This window comes from Muntiacus reevesi, chromosome 4 (assembly GCF_963930625.1).
Source record: "Muntiacus reevesi chromosome 4, mMunRee1.1, whole genome shotgun sequence".
NCBI classification, from domain to species: domain Eukaryota; kingdom Metazoa; phylum Chordata; class Mammalia; order Artiodactyla; family Cervidae; genus Muntiacus; species Muntiacus reevesi.
In genome coordinates, this window is record NC_089252.1 from 44,139,036 (window position 1) to 44,153,755 (window position 14,720).

The window sequence follows — 14,720 nt, forward strand, 5'->3', positions numbered from 1 at the left end:
GCCCCAGTCTGCCTGACTCTCTCCCAGCTGTTTCACACAGCCTCCCCAGTAAACCCAGCTGATGGCTGGGGAAACCAAAGGAAATGCCCAGCACATGGTCATGTGGCTGACAGAAGAACCTAGTTCTCCCACTTTCACGTTTAGTATCTTTCTTGGTTTTTCTCTTAAAAAGGAAATCAACAAGGTGCCTCCAGTGGTCACGCCTAGTGGAGAAGGCAGTGTTCTTTAGCGGGCCCTCAGACGCCCCAGCTTCCTGTAGGCCTGGGATCTCTAGGTCACCATAAGGTGCCCAGCTTCCTTCCCTGCCTGCCCACCCCGAAGTCCTCCCGCTCTGCCCTCTTCTCAAAACTCAGGGGTGGGAAGAGGACTGTGATCCCTTTAGGGTAGCTCTCCAGCTCCCAGTCCTAGAAGCCTGGTGGCTGGCAGGCATGTGGTTCCCGGTTCCCTCCCCCAGAGCCAGCCCCTCTGATGGCCGAGGCCCCAGTACCAGCGGGCAGCTCTACCCGGAGCAGGGAAGACCAAGGAAGAACGGGTGGGGCCGGGAGGGGGCATCGCATCGCTGCAGCTTACATTGCCCTTCTCAAACAGGTCCGTGTTATTCCTGCAGTTGTAGAGCAGCCGCTCCCCTGTGTCCCCCACGTCACCGTAAAGGCAGAGGTAGACGTTGGCATCCGTTCCCGCACCTTCGAGATCCCCAGTGCACACAGTCACGCGGTACCGGGCCACTGGCAGGTAGAGAGGGGGAGACCATTGACTGCCAGCCCCCTGCTCCCAGCGCTGGCCCTGCTGCTCCCCACTCTTAAGCACTGCTTTCCCCTCCTCCATCCAGCTGTCATCCAGGGCTGACCTTGCTCCTTCCCTCGGCTGCCTCAGGACAATGAAGGGCCAGTTCAGCTGTGAATCTCTGTCCCAGACAGTTCAGAGAGTCCGGCTTCTGGTTAATCATCAGAACTCCATGGGAAATGTTTATAAGAATTCCGATTCCTGGGCCCTGCCTCAGACTTCTCAAATCTTAATTCTTGAGCTGGACCCCTAAAACTGCATTGTTCACAAGCTCCCCCAGGGGACTCTGGTGAAGCTGGCAGTGTTTGGGGACCATGGGTCTAATTCAAACATTTTGGCACTTGATTCCATTCCAACCCACTAGACTTTATTTTGCCTTAGGTTGTTCTCCAATTCATATGTGCCCTGTCTTCCTAAGAAAAGTAAGATAGCTTTTCTTTTGAACAAGAACTGAGCCTCCTCTTCTCTTCAGAACTCCCCAGTGCTAAGGACATGCCAGGAAGAGAAGCAGAAAGAAAGCCACAAAGTGCAGCCGCTCAGGAAAGGGCAGAAGCTTCTTCCCACATTGAAAATATACTGTGGAGGGCAGCCCACATCCTGCACATCACAGCCTTGCTTCCACTTAAAATAAGCTTCAAAGTGAAATTCATTAATTCATTTGCCCCCTATCTGTTAACCTAAGCCTAGTAGGTGGAAGGCATTATGACAGGTGTAATGAGCAAGACAGACAAACTCTTGCTCTGTGGCACTTGCATTAGAGTTGAGAATGGAAAACTGGGGAGGAGAGATGGACAGTAAAATTATAAATTGAGAACAGGGAAATTTCTGAGTTATATCTACAACAAAGGTAATACCTTGAAGTGATGCCACAGAGTGTGCTAGAAGTGAAGAGAAGGGCAGTGAGGGGTGAAAATGATTTAGAGATGCAGAAAAGCTTGCTATGAGGAGGCAGGGCTTGGACTAAGATATTAGTGATAGGAGCCAGCCACAGGTGCTATGAAAGAAGAGGGTGCTGCTAACTGAAGCCCCAGTGTGGGTACGGAGACTATAAAGTGGGGATGAGCAGCTATGTTCCAGGAGCAGAGAGAACAAGGCTGGTGTGGCTGGAGTGAAGGAAGCAGGAGGGGATGATGTGAGGTCCAGAAGTGAACAGGGGCCAGAAAGGGGCCCGTGATGAGTGACAGGTCAAGGTAAGACATGTGGCTTTCTTTGCTTATTGTTTTTAGTACTACAGAAAGCCATTCTAGGGCTTAAGCAAGGAAGTAACTTGGCCTGATCTATGTTTTAAAGAGCATCTGGTTGCTATGTGGAGAGCCAATTGTAGGGGATGAAGGAGAGAATCAGAGAGGACAATTAGTGGAATAATTACGGTAGTCTAGAAAAGAGAGAGGGTACCTAGGACTGGGGGTGCAGTGGAGATGGGGAGAAGTTGGTAGATTAGAGATACATTTTTGAGGTTGAAATAATAGACTCAGTGATAGATTAGATAGGTAATTAAGGAAAAGAGAAACCAGGGATGATTCCTGGGTTTTTGGCTTGGGCAACTAGGTGAATAGCATTGCCAAAAAGTAGGAACATTTGGAAAGAAGGATAAGTTTGGAGGTAAAATTCAATAATTCTGTTTGTTCATTATAAATCTGAGATACCTATTAGATCAGGGGTCCTCAATCCCTAGGCCAAAGACTGGTACCTGTCTGTACCCTGTTAGGAACTGGGCCACACAGCAGGAGGTGAGTGGTAGATGAGCAAGCGAAACTTCATCTATATTTACAGCCACTCACCCTTGCTTTGCATTGCCACCTGAATTCTGTCTCCTGTTAGATAAGAGATGGCATTAGAGTCTCTTAGGAGTGCAAACCCTGCTGTGAACTGAGCATGCAAGGGATCTAGGTTGTGCACTCCTTATGAAAATCTAATGCCTGATGATTTGAGGTGGAACTGAGGCAGTGAGCTAGTGCTTGGGAGAGGCTGCAAATCAGATTAACATTAGCAGAGAGGTTGACTGAACAGAGACCGTAAAAAATCAATTGCTCACAGACTCATATCTAAACCCTATCAGTGAGTGGAAAGTAACAAGCTGCATCTGGTGGCAGGCTTTAAGTCAGAATCCATCACTTACTTTAGTCCATGCATGGCCCACCCATTATTTTATTTACCACTTCCATCCATGCCTCTTTCTCACCCTGCACACTTTTCTCAGTCACAGTTTCGGCAAGCCCACAAGCTAATCCTAGCCAAAATGAGTAAAAATAAACATCACTGGGGAGTTTCTTTGGAAATGGGTGAAGACCCAGTGATGAGACAGCAGAAGACTCTAAGGCTGCCTGGTGGTTCAACTGGTAAAGAATCTGCCGGCGATGCAGGAGACCTGGGTTCGATCCTTGGGTTAGAAAGATCCCCTGCAGGAGGGAACAGCTACCCACTCCAGCATTCTTGCTGGAGAATCCCCAAGGACAAAGGAGCCTGGCAGGCTAGAGTCTGCGGGGTTGCAAAGAGTCGGACATGATTGAGTGACTTTCACTTCATTTCACAAAAAGTAGGCTGCACTTCAAAGAAAATACCAAGAGTCCTACTTAAACTGCACATTCATTTCAACAGGTGATTCACATTCTCCAAGCCCGTTTGGTAAAATATGTGGCGACCAGCTAGCTATCCAACAAGCCATGAAACCTTCTAAACTTCTTCACCTCATAGATATCAAGCACCCTGCATTAAAAGATAAGCCCTTGGAGTTTTTCAGAAGAAAAAAAAATGTGAACACGAAGAACAGAAGCAATTATTGAAGGCCACCACTTTATCGAACATGTCTGCACTGAGAGCATCATTCTTAGCACCTACTGCATTGCTGGAGCTAGAAGCCCTTTAATATTGGTGACGAGCTGATCCTGCCTGTTACTCAGGACATTACTGTGAGCTTTAAGGGGAGATTGCAGCTCAAAAGGTGGCACATGTTCCTCTTGTGGCCAGCACCTTAACTAGATGAATGGATGACGTAGCAGGGGACATTGAAGTGCAACTGTTAGGATTAAAGAGTCACCATGATATGGAATTCCGGTTGATGAGTCTACCGATGATGACAACAAGGCAACAATGCTTGTTTTTGTGCGATATATTTTTCAGGAGGATGTGCTTGCGGGTATGTTATGTGCCCTTTTGTTGCCAAACAATACCAGAGCTCAAGTCTTTGAATGACTACATATCAGGAAAGCTGAACTGATCATTCTGTGTCAGTAAATGCATGGATGGAGCAGCTGCCGTGACTGGACAGCTCTCTGGTTTCACTACTCAGGTAAAAGAGGTTGCTTCTGACTGTAAACCTACCCACTATGTCATCCATAGAGAAATGCTGGTGAGCTGAAAAATGTCACCTGAATTTAACAATGTTTTGCAGGTTGTGATTAAAATTATCAACCACATTAAAGCACGTGACCTTAATTCATGTCTGTTTACACAGCTCTGTGAGGAAATGGACACAGAGATCACATGCCTTCTCTTATACACAGAAATGAGATGGCTTTCTAAAGGAAGATCACGGGCCAGAGGGCTTTGGTTACAAGGGCCACTCCAGAGATTTCTTTTAGGAAAACAGTCACTATAGGCCAGCACATTTTAGTGACACAGAATTGGTTGCAAAACTTGCTTACTGCGTGACATATTCAACCTGCTCAACAAACTCAGTCTGTCACAGGGGAAAATGACACTGTTTCCAAGTCAGCAGATAAAGTGGCTGCATTCAAAGCCACACTGGAATTACATTGCTGATGAGTGAACATTGGGATTTTTGACATGTTTCAAACATCAGCAGAGATTTTGAAAGAGACTGAGCCAGCACCTTCTTTCTCCTAGCTTGTGCATGATCACCTATCTCAGCTTTCAAAAGACTTGGAGCATTACTTTCCAACCACAAAAGACTCACAAACTGAGAAGGAACTGATCCGTAAACCATTTGTGAATAAGCCAGATGAGTTGACTTTGCCTGTGCTAGAAGAGGATCAACTACTTGAGATCACAAATGACAGTGGCTTTAAAAGTGTGCTTGGGACAACTTCAAATCTCCATACATTCTGGATTAAAGTCAAGGTGGAATATCATAAGATTGCCAAAAAAGCACTGAAAAGCCTGCTTCCATTTCCAATATCCTATCTTTGTGAAGCAAGGTTTTCTGCAGTGACAGCAATCAAAACGAAAATTACAGAGTAGACTGGACATTGCCAACACACTTTGGGTGTCACTTTCTCCCATGACCCCCAGATGGGACCAACTAGCTGTAGAAAAACAAGTTTAAGGCTCACTGATTCTGCATTGTAGTGAGTTGTATAATTATCTCATTATATATCACAATGCGATAATAATAGAAATAAAGTGCACAGTAAATGTACTATGTACCCATATGCTTAAATAATCCCCAAACCATCTACACCCCAGTCCAAGGAAACGCTGTCTTCCTTGAAATCAGTCCCTGCTCCCAAAATGGATGGGGACTGCTGCATTTGACGATCATAAAGAGAGGTCAAGATGGCGGTTGAACATGTGTGGAGGATCAGGACTGTTGACATGACTTTCGTCATCATAGACATGTAGATTCCACTGAAAGTCATAGTGCCAGATGAGGTCCTCTGTGGAGAGGTTGCAGATGAGGACTGTAGAGGGATGCCCACTTTAGAGGTCAAGCCCGGAAGCTAGAAACTCAGATGAGAAGCAGCGGCCAGTGAAGCAAAGGGATTTTGCTCTGAATCTAAGACTGCTCTAAAAAGTCTATTTCTTTTTAAATGAAGGGGCTATTAAGGCATTCTCAGATAAACAAAAACTAAAAGGATTCATCACTAGCAGACCTGCTCTAAAAGAAATATTAAAAGGAGTCCTTCATATTGGACACTAGACAGTAACTTGAACTCACTCAGACATACAGAGAATGAGGAAAAGCAATGATAGAGGTATATTTATAGACAGTATATTTTAGTTTTTGTTTGTACCCTTTTCTTCTCATATTTTATATAAAAGACAACTGCATAAAGCATTATACATATAAAATTGCATTGGTGAGTTTATAATGTATGAAAATTTAATTTGTATGGCAATATAGCATGAAGGAGGAGAAAAAAACAAACCTACACCAGAGCAGAGCTTTTGTATATTATTGAAAATAAGTTGGTATTAATCTGAACTAGAATGTTTTAAGTTAAGATGTTAATTGTAATTACCTGGTATAATTCCCCAAGTGTAATTCTTTCCAATAAAAAAATAATTTATATAAATAAAAAGAAACAAGGGAACTAAAATGATATTTTAGAAGCTAATACAAAAGAAAGAATAATAAAAGGACAACAAAAAAAACTTATGATATATAAAAAGCAAATAGCAAAATGACAAACTTAAATCCTGCCTTATTAGTAATTACCTTAAGTGTAAATGGACTAAATATTTTAATCCAAAGGCAAAATGTGATGATAATCTGACAGAGATAGGATGGATCCCCCTACTCCACATTTGATCAGAAATCAAGGTTAATGATGCCACATATGTATCAAGAGTGAACATAAGATGATTTTTCATATAATGAGGCATTCTGGGGAGAGCATGATAAACCTCAAGCACGTCCAAAAATGGCTTGAGATAGCAGGGAGGGATGACTGGCGTGGGGTATGGTGGTTAGGGGGTGGGAATTTCTTCACATGGGTCCTTGTATGGCTTGAACTTTCCACCAGTGTGAAGGAAGGGAGCATCCAGGCTTTCTCACCAAATTGCCCAGGTATCAGGCAGAAAATGAGAGAGATTGATGTAGCTGGAAAGCTATCAGAAGTCAAACATCAAAAATAATTCATGCTCCTTATTACACAGAGATTGACAGAAAGAATAATGGATCTTACTATCTGACACGTGGAAGAGACACACTTTAGATTCAAAGACACAAATAGGTTGAGAATAAAAGGATGGCTCAGGAAGAGACAGACACTCTGAATGACAGACTCTAGGTTCATGCACATCACTACAAGTTACCCAATTTTGTCCCTTTTTATGGCTGAATAATATTCCATAGTATGTATGAACCACGTCTTCTTTATCCATTCATCTGTCTATGGACATCTAGGTTGCTTTCATGTCCTGAATATTGTAAATAGTGCTTCAGTGAACACTGGGGTGCATGTGTCTTTGGGAACAGGGAGGTTGGGAAGAAGTAAAACTATCTCTGTTCATGGACAACATGACATTGCATAATGAAAATCACAAGGAATCTACTAAAAATGATCAGAACCAATAAATGAGTTCAGCAAAGTCATGGAGTACAAGATCAAGATAGCAAAATCAACTGTGTTTCTATTACCTTGCAATGAATAATCTGAAAATAAAATTAATAAAACATTTCCATTCAAAATAGCTTTAAAAAGAATAAATGAAAGTGAAAGTTGCTCAGTCGTGTCCAACTCTTTGCGGCCCCATGGACTCTGCAGTCCATGGAATTCTCCAGGTCAGAATATTGGAGTGGGAGCTGTTCTCTTCTCCAGGGTATCTTCCCAACCCAGGGATTGAACCCAGCTTTCCCTCATTGCAGGTGGATTCTTTACCAGCTGAACCACCAGGGAAGCCCAAAAATATTAAATACTTAACAGATAATTGTTTTTAAAATATTTATTTGTCTGTGCTGGGTCTTATGTGTTGCATGTGGAATCTAATTCCCTGACTAGGGATCAAACCCAGGGACCCTGCAATGGGAGCATGGAGTCTTAGCCACTGGACCACCAGGGAAGTCCCTTAACAGATAATTTAAGACATCAATGAAAACAAATTAATAAGTCATGGAGATGTACAGTATAGCAACTAAGGTTAATAATACTGTACTGCATATTTGAAAATTGTGAAGACAGTAGAAGGCAAAAGGAAAAGAGGGCAGCAGAGGATGAGGTTAGATAGCATCACTGACTTAATGGACATGAACTTGAGCAAACTCTGGGAGGTGGTGGAGGACAGGTAAGCCTGGCGTGCTGCAGACCATGCTGTCATGAAGAGTCAGACACGACTTAGCAACTAAACAAGAAGAAGACAGTATATCCTAAAAGTTCTCATCACAAGGAAAAAATTATGTAGCAACATATGGTGATGGATGTTACCTAGACTTACTGTGGTGATCATTTCACAATATATACCAATATTGAATCATTATGTTGTATACCTGAAACTAAATATAACTTTGTGAGTCAATTATGCCTCAATAAAAAAGAAGGAAATGTGTAAAACTTACACTCTGAAAACTAAACAACTGTTGAAAGAAATTAAAGATGATTTAAATAAGTGGAAAAGAACATCCCATGTTCTCGAATTGGAAGACTTCACATCATTAAAACTTAACATCGCTGCAGTCCATTGGGGTCTCATCATTAAGCTCCAATTGCATCATTAAGGCAATACTTCTCAAACTGACCTACAGATAAAAACCAATCTCTATCAGTCTTAGTTGACTTCTTTGTAGAAATTGATGAGCCATCTCTAAAATGCATATAGAATTTCAAGGGACCCACAATAGCCAAAAACAACACTGAAAAAGAATATTAAAGAAGAAGAACAAGTGTTGGCAAGGATGTAGAGAAATTAAAACTCTCATACATTGCTGATGGAAATGCAAAACGTGCAGCTGTTTTGAAAAACAGTATGATAGTTTCTTAAAACTCAAAACAGAATTGCCACATAGCAGCAGTTTGACTCATGGATATATATCCAAGAGGATTGAAAACATATGTCCACACAAAAACCTGCACGTGAATGTTCATAGTCACGTTATTCATAATAGCCAAAAAGTGGAAACAACGCAAATGTCCATCAACAATTGAATGTAGTCTACCTACACAGTGAAATGCTATTCAGTAAATAAAATAAATGAAATGCTGACACTTGGTACAAGGTGAATGGATGTTAAAAATATTATGCTAAGTGACGGAAGAGTGAGCACCGAATATCTGATGCTTTTGCATTGTGGTGCTGGAGAAGAATCTTAAGAGTCCCTTGGACTGCAAGGAGATCAAACCAGTCAAAGAAAATCAAGCCTGTATATTCGTTGGAAGGACTGATGCTGAAGCTGAAGCTCCAATACTTTGGCCACCTGATGTGAAGAAACAAATCATTGGAAAAGACCCTGATGCTGGCAAAGATTGAAGGTAAGAGGAGAAGAGGACGGCAGAGGATGAGATGGTTAGATAGCATCACCAACTCAATGGACATGAATTTGAGCAAACTCCAGGGGACAGTGAAGGAGAAGAAAGTCTGAAGTGCTGCAGTCCATTGGGGTCTCAAAGAGTTGGACATGATGTAGTAACTAAACCACAAAGTGAAAGAAACAGGCACAAAAAGCCTTATATCAAGTGATCCCACTTATATGAAATGTCCGGAACAGGCAGATCTAGGCACAAAAAATAGATTATTGGTTTAAACAGATGGGTAAGTACAGAGCTAAGGAGTGAGGTAGTGAGTTGTGGGGGTGTGACTTCTATTGGGCATGTGGTTTCCTTCTGGGGCAATGAAAATGTTCTGAAAGTTGATAGTGGTCATGAAGCATGATTCTATCAATATACTAAAAGCCACTGAATACTTTAAATAGATGATTCGTATGAACATGTATCATGCCTCAATATAGCTGTTGCCTTTTAAAATGAACACCACTCATCCGTGGTCCATCTAAAATGAAGATAAAGTACATCAGGAATGACGTACCAGTAAGTTGATTTCAGCGCACGATTTTTTTTTTTGGTCATATACCAATTTTATTTGGCAATATGAAGACATCTGAAAATTAAATTTGACCTTTAAATATATGAATCTGAAGATATAGTGTCTGAGCAAAAGCACTTGTTAGAAGAAAAGGTCAAGGACAGAAGCTTATCCGAAGACCTGCCTGACTGGGGCTGGCAGAGGCAGCCACTGAAGCCAACGAGGGGGAAAGGTCTTGCCTCCAACACTGCCTTTTTGGGGGACAGCACCTGGCATTCAACCATTGCTGTCTCTCCAATCAACTCTGCTAAAATACAGAAGCTACGTGTTTTAAACTTTCAGCCTTCACATAAACGAAGCTGATGCTTTTGTGTTAAGCTCCCAACGATAGGCGTTGTTAACAGTGATCGGAACAATTAGCGGTAACTGGATTGAGTAACAAAACATGGAAGCAGAAAGGGGGAGGGGGCGTGCCTGTCTCACTTCATTCTGAATTTTGATAAAGGTCGTTTTGCCTTTTCCAGTTGTATATTAGGCCCTTCCCAGAAGCAAGCTGATAAGGGAATTCAGAAATCCCTGTGCCTGGGAATTCCAGTCCCCTCTATTCAGGAGCTCAAAGGTCTGTTTGCCTGAACATTGTCAGGGGTCCCAATCCTCTCTAGGGGAGGGGGCCCTCCCAGCCCACCTGCCACTAAGGTTTCAAGCTCCTTCCTGGCGAGAAGCCTGTGGGCAATTAAAGATGATTTTAACTGTGAGTTATCAGCAGTGAAAGACTTCAAACAGACAGTAAGTACTGGAGCCTCTTGTACTTTAATTTTAAAATTACAGCTCAGCCTGATTAGCAAGAAGCTACAATTCTCAGCACTTGAGTCCAGTGGTCTCTTGCCCGCTCATCAGTGGTACAAAATCACTTCTGCTGGGCACGCACTGGAGAATGCTAATCTCATCGGTTTTACTATCTCACATAGCTCCTGGGGGAAAGGCAAGGTGGAAATAAATTGTGGGCTGGTGAGTGTTTTGTCTGTGTTTCCTGGTCTGCATTAATCAGAGCGATCACCCCCGGTGGCATCCTGGCTCTCAGACATGGTGTTAATTTCTTGTTTGACTGGCCCTTGTTTTTTAAGTAAACATGGAGCACACAGATTCAAACCTAGAGAATTGGTTTTAAATTGGTATTTACTCATCTTACATGAGCGAGGCTCTCCCCAAGGGATTTCCAGGAAGCCCTGCATATCATGCAGTAGATCAGGGTACCAACTGGGGGAGTGAGACGTTGTCACCACCTCTGTTTACCGATACAAAGAAGCATCCAAACCAGAAGAGGAGATCTGAGCTCCTGTAGAGGTGAGTGAGGACATGGGTATGTTCCAAGAACAAGAGAAATTTATGTGGGCCGAAAAGAACCATTGAGGGAAAGAAATTCAAGTTGGTATGGGCTCCAAAGTACTGCCCAGGACCCCCAGACGACATTAAAATGCCTTTATAGCCAGAACAAACAGCTCTTCTGTTACAAACCCAGGTCCTGGGACTCTTTAATCAATAGGAATTGGTGAGAGGCCAGAAAAGAAATTCAGGCAAGGCTTCACAAGTGCCCTTGCTGGCTCTCCGAGGAGGGCAACTGGTTCCTTAAGCGGGATGAGGGTAGTGGCAGATTGGTGGCTCTGATTGGAGGAGTGGCTTCGGTGGCCTGCCCACCCCCGTGGTGGTGCTGTGTGCAGGGGTCACACGCAGCATCCTGCTTTTGCTCCCTGCGATTCAGAAATGGCAGTTGGTTTGTGGCCCTTTTGTATCTATGGTTCATAATTGCCCCAACTGCTGTATCTCTGCAGTTATTTTTAGTCCCTTGTAGCTTCCTTGTACCATGTTGCTAGAGGTGCAAGCGCTCCAGTGAAGGGTGCCAGGTCTCGACTTAGTTCACTTCAATCCAATACTAGTCATTAGAGAATTTTTTAAATTGCCTTTGTCTTGTAATAGTATTGCAGAAGGCAAAAACAAACAAGTGCGTTTTTGTATGTAACCTATGAAAACGCTTCTCCACCCCACCCCTCCTACCATGATCTCTTCTAATGTTTCAAATCCCTACTTCCAACTCCCAGCTTCCTCAGCAGGAAGCTCATCTCCCCACTGTGTCCATAGCACTCATTCAGATCCTGCCAGTTCCACCTGCAAAGTATTTCTTGAATTTATGTTCTCCTCTGTAGTCAACTTGGTCCTTGCCCAATTTCAAGATCGCTTCTTCTCTACACTGGATAATTTCTTAAAGGCCTGTCCCTAAAACATATCCTCCACACACCCACAAGTCCTTGACAGAGCAGGAAAAATGTAGGGAAGAAGGAACAGGGTGGAGTTCAAGTTCAAGGGTGGTGTGTGTGTCATCAAGGTCATGAGCAGCTGAGGAGCTCAGGAACCTGAGTTGGAGGTGGAGACTGAGTCAGAGCTCAGAGGAGCAGCTTTGTGGGATGAGCCTGAGTGAGGTACTGAGGAGTGGCTAGTTGCATGGGAGGGAGGTGAAGGGCAGCAAAGTGGAAGAGGACTGGCATGTGGATGAACGGATTTTCCACTTGGACATTGATGAAGTAGAACAAGTTTTGATATGTGCAAAAATTACTCGGTGTGCTTGATAAAAATACAGATTACCAGGCATAGTCCTCAGAGAGTCTAGTCGGTATTTTCTGAGATTGGGCCCAGGAATCTTCGTTTTAACAAACACTCTGTGCAATTTTGATATAAATGGGCCCCTGACCACACTTTGAGAGATACTATCTGCTGCAGACTGAATTGTGTCCCCCTCAAATCCATATGTTGAAGTCTGTGGGGAGATAAACAAGATGGCGCCAGTCAGGCTGTCTCATTTTCCCCCTCCCCCCGCCAGGCTCTCATGCCCTCTGGCCCCACGTTCTGTAAACAATGACTTGGCAAGGCTGTGTAACAGCCAAGACCACTTATAGCACTGCGCATGCGTGTCATGAGGTACTCAACTCGGTCACAGGCTACTTCGCGCGGTAGGCCTATATGAGCTTCACCAGGAAAGGCCCTGAAGGGCTGGGTGTGGTTATATTGGGTTATGTTATATCTGTTGCTACAGCTGCCGTGCCAGCCAGGAGAGAATGAACATGTCTCCAGTTCCTACGGTTCCTCGAGTCTTCTCCTGTCTCTTAGCTCGAGCCTTGCCTACCCTGGGTTCAGCGAAGTGTGCACGGTGAGATACATCGAGACAATTGGCTTCGTGAACAGGATCAACAAGACAAAGTCACAACCCCCAGGACCTCAGAATGTGATTGTTTTTGGAGGGTGGATGTTTAAAGAGGTAAACAAGATAAAATGAGTCATATGTGTGGACCAATATGACGGGTGTCCTTTTAAGAAGAGACTAGGACACAGATAGAAGCACAAACAGAGAAGAGATCATGTGAGAAGATGGTCATTTCCAAGGCAAGGAGAGAGGTCTCAGGACAAAGCCAACCTGCCAACACCTTGATCGTGAACTTCAGCTTCCAGAACTATGAGAAAATAAATTTCCATTGTTTCAAAATCCCAGTCTATGGTATTTTGTTACGGCAGCCCAAGCAGACTAATTTGCTATTCTAGAACAGTGGTAGAAGTGGGGAATCTAGAGAATGACCAGTGCAAAAGAGGAACGTGAACAGAGGCAACAGAAGATGCAAATGAGCTGGGACAGAGGCCCCCCATGAGAAGTGTGAGCTTTGAGGCTGGAGGTTCAGAGAGAGTCAGGAGAACGCCCCCTCTCGCTAGCCCCACAGCTGTGAGGACAGAAAACTGGGCTTTGGGAGAAGGGGAGTCATGCTTTAGTCAAGGTAAGGAAGTGATGGAGGTAAAAGAACAGCCTGGGCATTTAAGTAAAAGTGGAAGCTTTCTTTCTGAAAAAAAAAAAAAAAAAAAAAAAAATCTCACTAGAATGACAGCACACTGGTATTTTAAAGATTTAACCAAACACAAAATTGTCACCAAGAAAGCCCAAGGAGAGGGTTGAATATAGACAACAGCAACCAAATCTCAGAAGCTGGAGCGCAGCTAGAAAAGTGACTGATGCCTTAGCACAGTGGGTCCTCACCAGGACCCCTAGCAATTTGTTGGATAAACAAATCCCTGAGCTCCCCACCCCAGACCTACTAAAATAGAAAATCCATGGGTGGGGCACCCCAATCTGTGTTTCAAGAAGCTCTCTAGGTGATAATGCTGAAGTTTGAGGTCCCATGACTTAACAGACGGAGAGAATTGATTAGAGCAGTCAGCTGTGAAATTCACGAAGCAACCTTGCAAAAAGTCTCAGGAATGACAGCACCAGGTAACTTCAGAAATAGGGAGTGAGGAGCTAATCTCATGAGGACTGGTTGGAAGGATTTAGAAAACAGATCTCAAGACCCTGTCCTCAATTGTTCATATCTACAGGCTCAGTTCTGGCACATAAAGAGGGCAAGCCAGGTAACAGTAGGTGTATTTCTGCCTTGGGCTACATTTTATATAAAGTCCTAATTGGGGGCTGAGCAGGGATCATGTTATTTATCATATTTTCAGGGAGATGACTGCCTTGCTGCCAAAGAAAATACTACTGAATGTGAAAAGGCCAAGTATGGTCACTGACAAGGTAAGAGATCTTGTTCTAGCTCCCACTCTGCCTCTAACTGTATAATCAGGGTAAGAACTGCCTCAGTTTCCTTATCTGCATCAAGCTATTCTAAGGACCTTTGAACACAAATATTCCATAGTCATATATTTTAATTAAAATTGAAGAAGAGTCCTAAAATAGTACTAATTGCAAGTATTGCCTAATTGAACTAACAGGGTGATCCCTCTTTACATATATAGAGAGAGACAGAGAATTTCTGCTGGATGTGCAAATGCCTGAGAAGTGACGTTATCCAAATACTTAGAAGGACTTCAGGAACGATGGGTGATGTTGTTTTCTATATAGTCTTAACTTTCTGCGATTTTTCAAATTAATTTTGCACTTAATTATCTTAAGTGCTAATTCTGATCAATTGCTAATATTTGCTTGCAGTGCCATATTGAGGGCCATAAAGCTCACTTCAGACTCAATGGGAAAGAATGATGTGATTGCTCAGTAATGTCTGCCAAGGGAAAAGGATAGGACATATGCCATGTATTTGCCAGCATTCTGGTGGTACAACCTAGAGGCAAAATGGTCTCGCTTACCTCTTTGACTGTGGATGACTCCAGATTAAAAGCTCAGCTCTCTCCTACTAGCCTCAAATAGAAAT

General features: G+C 43.3%; 1 protein-coding gene across 2 annotated transcripts in view; it reads right to left on the reverse strand.

Moving 5' to 3' along the window:
* The window catches only part of LOXHD1 (lipoxygenase homology PLAT domains 1), a 193,930-nt gene that overhangs the window by 109,491 nt on the left and 69,719 nt on the right, over positions 1 to 14,720 (reverse strand). For both annotated transcript variants that reach the window (XM_065935168.1, XM_065935167.1), the window contains exon 13: positions 571 to 725. In XM_065935168.1, coding sequence (XP_065791240.1) covers positions 571 to 725 — 155 coding nt within the window. The remainder of the gene's footprint in view (positions 1 to 570; positions 726 to 14,720) is intronic.